At 45.2% G+C, this 13,214-nt stretch overlaps 1 protein-coding gene across 4 annotated transcripts in view; it reads left to right on the forward strand.

Moving 5' to 3' along the window:
* TONSL (tonsoku like, DNA repair protein) overlaps positions 1-13,214 on the forward strand; it is a 90,480-nt gene that overhangs the window by 43,679 nt on the left and 33,587 nt on the right. For all 4 annotated transcript variants that reach the window (XM_073565052.1, XM_073565053.1, XM_073565054.1 and 1 more), the window contains exon 11: positions 12,989-13,166. In XM_073565052.1, the coding sequence (XP_073421153.1) occupies positions 12,989-13,166 (178 nt within the window). The remainder of the gene's footprint in view (positions 1-12,988; positions 13,167-13,214) is intronic.

Consider the following 13,214-nt stretch of genomic DNA (forward strand, 5'->3'; position numbering starts at 1 on the left):
CAAATTTTACTGTCGGTAGCCAGTGTTTTTCTTGGAATGCTGTTTTTTAGCCTCCATGCATAACGCCTTTTTGTATGACCAAACAACTCAATCTTTGTTTCATCAGTCCACAGGACCTTCTTCCAAAATGTAACTGGCTTGTCCAAATGTGCTTTTGCAGACCTCAGGCGACTCTGTTTGTGGCGTGCTTGCAGAAACGGCTTCTTTCGCATCACTCTCCCATACAGCTTCTCCTTGTGCAAAGTGCGCTGTATTGTTGACCGATATACAGTGGTCTTTGGAGGTGGTCTGTGGATTGTCCTTGACTGTTCTCACCATTCTTCTTCTCTGCCTTTCTGATATTTTTCTTGGCCTGCCACTTCTGGGCTTAACAAGAACTGTACCTGTGTTCTTCCATTTCCTTACTATGTTCCTCACAGTGGAAACTGACAGGTTAAATCTCTGAGACAACTTTTTGTATCCTTCCCCTGAAAAGCTATGTTGAATAATCTTTGTTTTCAGATCATTTGAGAGTTGTTTTGAGGAGCCCATGATGCCACTCTTCATAGGACAATCAAATAGGAGAACTACTTGCAAGTGGCCACCTTAAATACCTTTCCTCATGATTGGATACACCTGGCTATGAAGTTCAAAGCTCAATGAGGTTACAAAACCAATTTAGTGCTTCAGGAAGTCAGTAAAAAGTAGTTAGGAGTGTTCAAATCAAGAAAATGATAAGGGTGCCCATACTTTTGCACCGGTCAAATTTTGTTTAAATGCAGATTGCACATTTTCTGTTAGTACAATAAACCTCATTTGATTCCAGAAATATAACTGAGTCCATCAGTTATTAGATATATGAAACTGAAATAGCTGTTGCAAAAACCAAAATTGTTATAAAGAAAAAAGGTTAACATTAATAGGGGTGCCCAAACTTTTATATATGACTGTACGTCATTCCCCGACCTTACCCCCGCTGTACTACAGATCGCCAGTGACTGTCTGTCCGAAGTCTCCAATATCATGTCCGCTCTCTATCTGAAACTCAACTTCTTCTGCTCCCGCCATCCACTAATCGCCCTAAATCTGACATTTCCCTCTCCGTGGGTGGTACCACAATAACACCCCGGCAGCAGGCACGCTGTCTGGGTGTTATGTTTGACACCAACCTCTCCTTCACATCCCATATACAATCTCTTGCCCGCTCTTGCCGCTTACACCAAAAGAACATCTCTAGAATCCGCCCTTTTCTCACCATGGAAACAACAAAAACCCTCACTGTAGCATTGATCCACTCCCGCCTGGACTACTGCAACGCTCTATTAATTGGCCTCCCCTTCACTCGACTATCCCCTCTCCAGTCCATACTTAATGCAGCAGCCAGGGTTGTGCATCTGGCTAATCGGTACTCGGACGTGTCTGCTCTTCGTCAGTCATTACACTGGCTGCCCATTTATTATAGGATCCAATTCAAAGTACTTGTTCTCACCCACAAAGCTCTCCACGGTGCAGCACCCCCCTACATCTCCTCCCTCATTTCTGTCTATCGGCTTAACCAACCGCTGCGCTCTGCAAACGACTTTCGACTAACCTCTGCACTAATCCGTACCTCCCACTCCCGACTCCAAGACTTCTTCCGTGCTTCTCCTATCCTCTGGAATGCTCTACCCCTAGAAATTAGGACTAACCACAGTTTGCACAGTTTTAGGCGCTCCCTCAAAACACATTTGTTCAGAGCGGCCTATCACGTTCACTAATCAAAGTCATTCTATGTGTAAGTGTGCGTGTGTAGCCCATTCACTATCTCCATCCATCCCTCACTCCCTCAAGATGTCCGGACCATCATTGTAAATATACCCCTGTCCTCTGTATCTCCCCCACCTCATTGTAGATTGTAAGCTCTCACCAGCAGGGGCGGCTTATTTCGTCTTATTTTGCTTTATTGTATTGTTAATGTTGTTACTTATGACTTGTGTTTTGAAACTGTTAAACTGTAAATCGCTGCGGAATATGTTGGCGCTATATAAATAAAGATTATTATTATTATTATTAATCGTGCTGCCGAGAACAATGGCAGCCGATGTGCAATGATCTGTGTTATGAATGAGTCACAGGAGGAGGAAAAAACAAAAATGCAAGCTAAGTCCAGAAAACCGGAGAGGTTGGTAGCTAGCAGATTGCAGACCCCTGATCCTATTCACAACAACTAACAGTAGCCGTGGAGCGTTCCTACGGTGGTCCTAGACGCCTCTTCACAGCCGGAGAACTAAATAAGCCTAAAGAAAGAAAGGGGAAATCTAAACTGCCCCAGAGCAGACCCCAAAGCAATAGACAGTCCCCAACATTTATTGTCGGTGAAAACAGATGAAAACACAGACAGAAAGACAGGCAGAGCAAGCGATGGGGCCCAACTAACTAGATAGGAAAGGACAGAAAAGATGCTGGCTGCAATTCGCAAAAACCCTACCAAAAATGTCCCAACACGTCTGATAGGAAAAACGGCCCTGAAGTCGCTAGACTTCAAAATCCCTATATCAGCACTCCGATATATTCTGAAGACAGAGCAAAAGAGATTTAACCGATCAGGGACAAAAATGGAAATTCAGCAGAGCCCCAGCCGGGGCTGGCAGAACACAAAACTAAGCAAATCAGACAAAATCTCATGGAACAATAATAGAGCAAAACTTAGCTTTAGAAGACAGGAACTGAACTGGAGGCCAGAGCTCAGAGCAGAGAAATCACCAGCAACCCTACAGGGCGTCGGCTGCCTTATATCCACTCAGAGATTCCGGATGTCCAATCGCAATCCACCTGTTCAGGTGACAGGTTTCTCCCATCCAAATCAGTTTCACCACTTCCTTTCACCAGCAGAGGGAGTTCATCGGACATCAAAGGTGAACGAGAAAATGAGCTCACAACAGATCTGTTTCTGATTGTTCTGTGTAAACGTGCTGCCGAAACCAATGACAGCTGATGTGCATTGATCTGTTACTGATCGTTCTGTATAAACGTGCTGCCGAGAACAATGGCAGCCGATGTGCACTGATCTGTTACTGATCGTTCTGTGTAAACGTGCTGCCGAGAACAATGGTAGCCGATGTGCACTGATCTGTTACTGATCGTTCTGTGTAAACGTGCTGCCGAGAACAATGGCAGCCGATGTGCACTGATCGGTTACTGACCGTTCTGTGAAATCGTGCTGCATGTATTGTGGTAGTTGGCAATACACGGAGCTAGGAAGGACAGGAACACTGTCTCTTTAAGTCTTTGGTTGGTTTATTATATGTTGGCATAAACCAACAAGGAGGGGAAAGTAAGCACTGCCCTTCTGGAAAACAACAAAGACCGCTAAATTCTGTAACAGACTCCGTTCTTTGCGTTTTGCTGAACAAAGACTTCCTCCCGGAGCCCGGCTATTTCAGCCCCAGACCGTGTGACTCCTCCATGTGACTGATCACATGACTGTGACCTCACACAGGTCCTGTCAGCACACGCCGGTGCCGCCTCTGCAGGTGGAGGTAAGGCGGACCCCCTCCCACCCCCTCTATGGATGTCGTTTATGCAGCTCACTCCTCACAACACTCTGATGTGCTGGAGGAAAATCCTCTGGTCTCACACGGACTCCATTAAGGGCATAAACCCACGTCTCCCCTCCAGCACTTCCCCAGGGACGAGGTCACAGTCTGGGCTCAGCTTGGTTCTGTTCCTATGGCTGTGTAATCATTCTGGTTTTGTATCTATTTAATGAGCTTGTGTCGGGGTGACTGTTGCATTGCATCTATCTGCAGAATGTCTCAGCGGTTGGCTTTGCAGAGTCCTTCCTGGTTCTTCTGACTTTAGACCCAGTGGCATCTTACCCCGGCTCTAGTTGACCCCTGGACCGGGATGTTTATAACCCCCAGCTTACTGCTGGGAATTGCGGTTGATATTTCTATTTCCAGTTCCCTGTTGAGGCTTGGAGCTATTGCAGTCAGCTATCTTCCTCTTTGGTGTTTGGAGGGCGTCGGTGTTTCTCTCTGAGTCTACTCGCGCTAAGTGTTCCCCCTTGTTTGTGTATCCCATCTGTCTTTAGTGGTAGTAGGGATTGACTAGCGCTCATCCTGTCCTTCCAGGCGCAGGGCTTATTGCCAGGGTCGGGCAGGGATTAGGTATCCTGCTCGGCGATAGATGCAGAATCTATATAGGGATGATAGGGCAGACAGGGTAACGTTAGATCTGTCTAGGGGTCTCCACTTCCCCCTTCCCTAGTGTTTGGTTCCCTTATCCCTTCCAGAAATATTTGGACAGTGACACAAGGTTCAGCATTTTAGAAATGTTAGGAGCAGAGTGATGAAGAGTTTGTACATTCTGCAGATGAGCCCACTGGTGAGCTGGGAACTAAAAGTCCTGGACGTCCCTGGAAGACGCCAGTGGTGGATGATCGCCCAATGTTTCCCCCGAACTCTCCAGGAAGTCTGCGACTAAGTCCGCCATAACGGGAAGACTTTGTGAGAGCAAATACCGAGGGGTCACCACAAGGTGCAGACCACTAATAAGCAAAAGCAAGGTCGGAGTAGACTTTACCAGAAACATGTAGCCCCTTTACCCCCGAGGGTGGTCTGCACCTTCTTGCCCCGGCCAATTCTTACACTTCTGACCACTGTCCCTGTATGAGGTGATAACTCCGGAGCTTCCATGGATCCCGGTGATTCTGACATTGTTTTCTCGTGACATATTGTCCTTCATGTTAGTGGGAACATTTCATTCATATATCTTGTGTTTATTTGTGAAAAAAAACTGAAATTTGGTGAAAATTTTGAAACTTTGAATTTTTATGACCTTAAATCACAGAGATACAGCACACAAAAAACTTAATAACTAACATTTCCCACATGTTTACTTTACATCAGCACAATTTGGGAACCAAAATATTTTTTGTTAGGAAGTTATAAGGGTTAAAAGTTGACCAGCGATTTCTCATTTTTACAACACCATTTTATTTTAGGGACCACATCACATGTGAACTCACTTTGAGGGGTCTATATGATAAGAAATACCCAAAAGTGACACCATTCTAAAAACTGCACCCCTCAAGGTGCTCAAAACCACATTCAAGAAGTTTATTAACCCTTCAGGGGCTTCACAGGAATTTTTGAAATGTTTTTAAAAAAAATGAACATTTAACTTTTTTTCACAAAAAAATTACTTCAGGTCCAATTTTTTTTATTTTCCCAAGGGTAACAGGAGAAATTGGACTGCAAACGTTATTGTGCAATTTGTCCTGAGTACGCTGATACCTGATATTTGGGGGGAACCACTGTTTGGGCGCATGGCAGAGCTCAGAAGGGAAGGAGCGCCGTTTGAATTTTTCAGTGCAGAATTGGCTTGACGCCATATCGAATTTGGAGAGCCCCTGATGAGCCTAAACAGTAGAAACCCCCCACAAATGACACCATTTTGGAAACTAGACGCCCCAAGGAACTTATCTAGATATGTGGTGAGAACTTTGAACCCCCAAGATCTTCACAGAAGTTTATAACAGAGCCATAAAAATAAAAAAAATCATTTTTTTTTTCCACAAAAATGATATTTTTGCCCCCAATTTTTTATATTCCTAAGGGTAAAAGGACAAATTGGACCCCAAAACTTGTTGTGCAATTTGTCCTGAGTACGCTGATACACCATATGTGGGGGTAAACCACTGTTTGGGCGCTTGGCAGAACTCGGAAGGGAAGGAGCGCCATTTGACGTTTTCAACGCTGAATTGGCTGGAATTGAGGTCGAAAGCCATGTTGCATTTGGAAAGCCCCTGATGTGCCTAAAGAGTGGAAACCCCCCAATTCTATCTCCAACTCTAACCCCAACACACCCCTAACCCTAATCTCGGCCCTAACCCTAATGGGAAAATGGAAATAAATACATTTTTTTTAAGATTGTTTCCCTAACTAAGGGGGTGATAGATGTACAATGACCCAAAACATCCTGAGAAAGAAAAGAAGTGGAATATTCTACAATGGCTGAGTCCTCACCAGATCTCAGCCCATCAAGCCGCATTTCACCGGCTGAAGGCAAAAGGCAGAAGAAGCCACAAACAACTGTAGAAGTCAATGCAGGATAGGCGACAAAGCCTCACACCAGAGGAGACCAACGATGGTGACAGCCATGGCCTCCACACTTCAGGCCATCATTGCTGCAAAGCATCACACCAGAAGAAACCAGTGATGGTGATATCCATGGCCTCTAGACCTCAGGACATCATTGCTGCAAAGCCTCACACCAGAGGAGACCAGCGATGGTGACAGCCATGGCCTCCAGACTTCAGGCCATCATTGCTGCAAAGCCTCACACCAGAGGAGACCAGTGAGGGTGACATCCATGGCCTCTAGACTTCAGGACATCATTGCTGCAAAGCCTCACACCAGAGGAGACCAGCGACAGTGACAGCCATGGCCTCCAGACTTCAGGACATCATTGCTGCAAAGCCTCACACCAGAGGAGACCAGCGATGGTGACATCCATGGCCTCTAGACTTCAGGACATCATTGCTGCAAAGCCTCACACTAGAGGAGACCAGCGATGGTGACATCCATGGCCTCTAGACTTCAGGACATCATTGCTGCAAAGCCTCACACTAGAGGAGACCAGCGATGGTGACATCCATGGCCTCTAGACTTCAGGACATCATTGCTGCAAAGCCTCACACTAGAGGAGACCAGCGATGGTGACATCCATGGCCTCCAGACTTCAGGACATCATTGCTGCAAAGCCTCACACCAGAGGAGACCAGCGATGGTGACATCCATGGCCTCTAGACTTCAGGACATCATTGCTGCAAAGCCTCACACTAGAGGAGACCAGCGATGGTGACATCCATGGCCTCCAGACCTCAGGATATCATTGCTGCAAAGCCTCACACCAGAGGAGACCAGCGATGGTGACAGCAATGGCCTCCAGACTTCAGGCTGTCATTGCTGGAAAGCCTCACACCGTAGGAGACCAGCGATGGTGACAGCCATAGCCTCCAGACTTCAGGACATCATTGCTGCAAAGCCTCACACCAGAGGAGACCAGCGATGGTGACATCCATGGCCTCTAGACATCAGGCCATTATTGCTGCAGAGTCTCACACCAGAGGAGACCAGCAATGGTGATATCCGTGGCCTCCAGACTTCAGGCCATCATTGCTGCAGAACCTCACACCAGAGGAGACCAGCGGTGGTGACAGCCATGGCCTCCAGACCTTAGGACGTCTCCACTTCAATTGTAAAATAGCAGCCTTCAGAGCTGAAATCACAAAGATTTTTTTGTCAGTGGAAAAAGATTTCTGGAACTCGCTGTATGTAGGCAAGTCAGTTGTGGGTCTATGTGACTAAACAGATGGATGTTGTCCAGCATCGGAATTGATAAAATTTCAAAGTTTATTCAAAACTGCGTAAAAATATAAGGGTTAAAAATCCCAAAGGAAAACAGGGAGATGTAACACTTCCACGCTTCAAACCACACTTCTCATTAATAAATGAAAAATCCTGGGAAATAAATGTGCATTTCATGTCCTGGAACTGACGTTACGGGAGTGAAAGACTCGCGCTTCATTATAGATACAAAACTGACATGGGAAACACTGCAAAACACAAGGAACAAAATGTCACAATAATATTAAAACTTGTAAAAAGTGTACAAGTACATGAGAAATACCGGTGATGACACCCGTAGCGTGGCGTGCATTTAGCCGCAGGGTTCCATGCTTCTCGGGTGGCTGAAGCTTTCTGCCGCTCCCCTCATCTGATGGGTTTAATGACCCACGTGAATGAACCTTCCCTCCCACCGCAGCATGCATAGATTTGCTAGCGCAGGTGGGAAAAAGCTGGTGCCCATTGGACAAATGCACACCTGGAAGAAAACTGACCATCAAAGCTAAAAAGTATGAATAAAAGATCGGTAACTGTAAGGTGGTAAACTCAGAAGAGTATTCAGGAGCTTCAGGAAGACAAATGATGAGGAAAAGCGAAGCATGGCAGCGCCTCCTGCCCTAGCTGAATAGAAGGTATCTAGGGTCGCATAAGTTCTTGTTCTGGATGACATTCCTCCTTTTAGTCTCTCTGCCTCCTCGTGGATATCGGTCCCAAAGATCAAAGCGTCGGATGCCCTCTTTATCCATGGTTATTCTGTGATTATTTTTTTTTGATGAGCTGATGGTTTTTTTTTTTTTCTTATAATGAACTCTATATTTTTGTAGCAAGGTTGATTTTGGATCTTTGTTGTAAAACTGGTTCTGTATCTGTTTTTGGCTTTGTTCTGAATCTGTGTAGTAAGGTATATCTGGATCTATGTTTTTGGCTTAGTTCTGGATCCGCACAGTAAGGTTTGTCCTGATTCTGTGTAGTAAGGTTTGGTCTGGATCTGTGCAGTAAGGTTTTTCTGGTTATGTAGTAAGGATTGTTCTGGATCTGTGTAGTAACGTTTAGTCTGGATCTGTGTAGTAAAGTTTCTCTGGATCTGTGTAGTAATGTTCTCGAACTGTGTAGTAAGGTTCTGTATATCTGTTTTTGGCTGGGTTCTGGAGCTGTGTAGTAAGGTTCTGTATATCTGTTTTTGGCTTGATTCTGGAGCTGTGCAGTAAGGTTTGTTCTGGATCTATGTTTTGGCTTGGTTCTGGAGCTGTGTAGTAAGGTTCTGTATATCTGTTTTTGGCTTGATTCTGGAGCTGTGCAGTAAGGTTTGTTCTGGATCTATGTTTTGGCTTGGTTCTGGAGCTGTGTAGTAAGGTTCTGTATATCTGTTTTTTGCTTGGTTCTGGAGCTGTGTAGTAAGATTGGTTCTGGAGCTGTGTAGTAAGGTTCTGTTTATCTGTTTTTGGCTTGGTTCTGGATCTGTGCAGTAAGATGGGTTCTGGAGCTGTGTAGTAAGGTTCTGCATATCTGTTTTTGGCTTGATTCTGGAGCTGTGTAGTAAGGTTCTGTATATCTGATTTTGGCTTGATTCTGGAGCTGTGCAGTAAGGTTTGTTCTGGATCTATGTTTTGGCTTGGTTCTGGAGCTGTGTAGTAAGGTTCTGTATATCTGTTTTTGGCTTGATTCTGGAGCTGTGCAGTAAGGTTTGTTCTGGATCTATGTTTTGGCTTGGTTCTGGAGCTGTGTAGTAAGGTTCTGTATATCTGTTTTTGGCTTGGTTCTGGAGCTGTGTAGTAAGATTGGTTCTGGAGCTGTGTAGTAAGGTTCTGTTTATCTGTTTTTGGCTTGGTTCTGGAGCTGTGTAGTAAGATTGGTTCTGGAGCTGTGTAGTAAGGTTCTGTTTATCTGTTTTTGGCTTGGTTCTGGATCTGTGCAGTAAGATGGGTTCTGGAGCTGTGTAGTAAGGTTCTGCATATCTGTTTTTGGCTTGATTCTGGAGCTGTGTAGTAAGGTTCTGTATATCTGATTTTGGCTTGATTCTGGAGCTGTGCAGTAAGGTTTGTTCTGGATCTATGTTTTGGCTTGGTTCTGGAGCTGTGTAGTAAGGTTCTGTATATCTGTTTTTGGCTTGATTCTGGAGCTGTGCAGTAAGGTTTGTTCTGGATCTATGTTTTGGCTTGGTTCTGGAGCTGTGTAGTAAGGTTCTGTATATCTGTTTTTGGCTTGGTTCTGGAGCTGTGTAGTAAGATTGGTTCTGGAGCTGTGTAGTAAGGTTCTGTTTATCTGTTTTTGGCTTGGTTCTGGAGCTGTGTAGTAAGATTGGTTCTGGAGCTGTGTAGTAAGGTTCTGTTTATCTGTTTTTGGCTTGGTTCTGGATCTGTGCAGTAAGATGGGTTCTGGAGCTGTGTAGTAAGGTTCTGCATATCTGTTTTTGGCTTGATTCTGGAGCTGTGTAGTAAGGTTCTGTATATCTGATTTTGGCTTGATTCTGGAGCTGTGCAGTAAGGTTTGTTCTGGATCTATGTTTTGGCTTGGTTCTGGAGCTGTGTAGTAAGGTTCTGTATATCTGTTTTTGGCTTGATTCTGGAGCTGTGCAGTAAGGTTTGTTCTGGATCTATGTTTTGGCTTGGTTCTGGAGCTGTGTAGTAAGGTTCTGTATATCTGTTTTTGGCTTGGTTCTGGAGCTGTGTAGTAAGATTGGTTCTGGAGCTGTGTAGTAAGGTTCTGTTTATCTGTTTTTGGCTTGGTTCTGGAGCTGTGTAGTAAGATTGGTTCTGGAGCTGTGTAGTAAGGTTCTGTTTATCTGTTTTTGGCTTGGTTCTGGATCTGTGCAGTAAGATGGGTTCTGGAGCTGTGTAGTAAGGTTCTGCATATCTGTTTTTGGCTTGATTCTGGAGCTGTGTAGTAAGGTTCTGTATATCTGATTTTGGCTTGATTCTGGAGCTGTGCAGTAAGGTTTGTTCTGGATCTATGTTTTGGCTTGGTTCTGGAGCTGTGTAGTAAGGTTCTGTATATCTGTTTTTGGCTTGATTCTGGAGCTGTGCAGTAAGGTTTGTTCTGGATCTATGTTTTGGCTTGGTTCTGGAGCTGTGTAGTAAGGTTCTGTATATCTGTTTTTGGCTTGGTTCTGGAGCTGTGTAGTAAGATTGGTTCTGGAGCTGTGTAGTAAGATTGGTTCTGGAGCTGTGTAGTAAGGTTCTGTTTATCTGTTTTTGGCTTGGTTCTGGAGCTGTGTAGTAAGATTGGTTCTGGAGCTGTGTAGTAAGATTGGTTCTGGAGCTGTGTAGTAAGGTTCTGTTTATCTGTTTTTGGCTTGGTTCTGGATCTGTGCAGTAAGATGGGTTCTGGAGCTGTGTAGTAAGGTTCTGCATATCTGTTTTTGGCTTGATTCTGGAGCTGTGTAGTAAGGTTCTGTATATCTGTTTTTGGCTTGATTCTGGAGCTGTGCAGTAAGGTTTGTTCTGGAGCTGTGTAGTAAGGTTCTGTATATCTGATTTTGGCTTGATTCTGGAGCTGTGCAGTAAGGTTTGTTCTGGATCTATGTTTTGGCTTGGTTCTGGTTCTGTGCAGTAAGATTGGTTCTGGAGCTGTGTAGTAAGGTTCTGTATATCTGTTTTTGGCTTGGTTCTGGAGCTGTGTAGTAAGGTTCTGTATATCTGTTTTTGGCTTGATTCTGGAGCTGTGCAGTAAGGTTTGTTCTGGATCTATGTTTTGGCTTGGTTCTGGAGCTGTGTAGTAAGGTTCTGTATATCTGATTTTGGCTTGATTCTGGAGCTGTGCAGTAAGGTTTGTTCTGGATCTATGTTTTGGCTTGGTTCTGGTTCTGTGCAGTAAGATTGGTTCTGGAGCTGTGTAGTAAGGTTCTGTATATCTGTTTTTGGCTTGGTTCTGGAGCTGTGTAGTAAGGTTCTGTTTATCTGTTTTTGGCTTGGTTTTGGATCTGTGCAGTAAGATGGGTTCTGGAGCTGTGTAGTAAGGTTCTGCATATCTGTTTTTGGCTTGATTCTGGAGCTGTGCAGTAAGGTTTGTTCTGGATCTATGTTTTGGCTTGGTTCTGGTTCTGTGCAGTAAGATTGGTTCTGGAGCTGTGTAGTAAGGTTCTGTATATCTGCTTTTGGCTTGGTTCTGGAGCTGTGTAGTAAGGTTCTGTATAACTGTTTTTGGCTTGGTTCTGGAGCTGTGTAGTAAGGTGTTCTGTATATCTGTTTTTGGCTTGGTTCTGGAGCTGTGCAGTAAGGTTTGTTCTGGATCTATGTTTTAGCTTGGTTCTGGATCTGTGCAGTAAGGTTCTGTATATCTGTTTTTGGCTTGGTTCTGGAGCTGTGCAGTAAGGTTTGTTCTGTATATCTGTTTTTGGCTTGGTTCTGGAGCTGTGTAGTAAGGTTTATTCTGGATCTATGTTTTGGCTTGGTTCTGGAGCTGTATAGTAAGGTTCTGTATATCTGTTTTTGGCTTGGTTCTGGAGCTGTGTAGTAAGATTGGTTCTGGATCCTTGTAGTAAGGTTTGTTCTGGATCTGTGTAGTAAGGTTCTGTATATCTGTTTTCGGCTTGGTTCTGGAGCTGTGCAGTAAGGTTTGTTCTGGATCTATGTTTTGGCTTGGTTCTGGAGCTGTGTAGTAAGGTTCTGTATCTGTTTTTGGCTTGGTTCTGGAGCTGTGCAGTAAGGTTTGTTCTGGATCTATGTTTTGGCTTGGTTCTGGAGCTGTGTAGTAAGGTTCTGTATATCTGTTTTTGGCTTGGTTCTGGAGCTGTGCAGTAAGGTTTGTTCTGGATCTATGTTTTGGCTTGGTTCTGGAGCTGTGTAGTAAGGTTCTGTATATCTGTTTTTGGCTTGGTTCTGGAGCTGTGTAGTAAGATTGGTTCTGGATCCTTGTAGTAAGGTTTGTTCTGGATCTGTGTAGTAAGGTTTTGTATATCTGTTTTCGGCTTGGTTCTGGAGCTGTGTAGTAAGGTTCTGTATATCTGTTTTTGGCTTGGTTCTGGAGCTGTGTAGTAAGGTTCTGTATATCTGTTTTTGGCTTGGTTCTGGAGCTGTGTAGTGAGATTGGTTCTGGAGCTGTGTAGTAAGATTGGTTCTGGAGCTGTGTAGTAAGTGTCAGGTCATTGATGAAGATGGTTGTGGGCAGAGTCTGACGCATTTGGTGCAGTACATCACTAGACCTCTTCCTCAGAGGTTTGGCTAGGTGTTACCCACAGACGGCTGCTACTGGTTTTGAAAAGGTTCTCTGTCTTTGAAAGTGTCAAGACCGAGCGAGAAGGAACCTGGCCTCTCCCCTTCTTTATTAATCTGTCTCGGAGAGTTCAGCCCTGCTGCTGCGCCTGTTTTACGCCCGCCTCTCTAATCTGGGTACCTTCTGGCAGCATTACGGTCTGATGCCAGTGTCGCCATTAATGAGGAGTCGCACACCAATGGGGCGTGCCACCACATGAGCCGCACTGCCGCTGCCACATTTGTGTTGGTGTTGATGGGGCATCTAGTTCCCAAATCCCCGAAGACCCTCTGCAGCAGGTGTCCAACCCCAGGAACACCCGGCCCATCGTTACCAGAGGTGATCAGGCTACAGATGGGCGGCCGGGGTACAGTGGCGCCTCTCGGAGTCTCTCCTCGATAACCCCAATCCTTCCTTCTCCGTTCCAGAGGAAAGTTCTGCGTCAGCTCCTGGCTGTGCAGCAGAAGTGGGGGGCCCCTGACGTTGGGGACACAGAGGCGCAGTTACATGACCTGTGCAGCGGTGACGCCGAGGAGAGCAGCGAGGACGAGGACATGGAGAACAGCGAGCCCCTGCAGGAAAGCGAGCTAGAGCTGTCCCAGAGCGGTGGGTATCGGTGCGGCGTTTTGTCCTCCATCTCTTCCGTTTCTGACT

Source organism: Dendrobates tinctorius, unplaced genomic scaffold (genome assembly GCF_039654945.1).
Source record: "Dendrobates tinctorius isolate UK_male_01 unplaced genomic scaffold, ASM3965494v1 ptg000524l, whole genome shotgun sequence".
NCBI classification, from domain to species: Eukaryota; Metazoa; Chordata; class Amphibia; order Anura; family Dendrobatidae; genus Dendrobates; species Dendrobates tinctorius.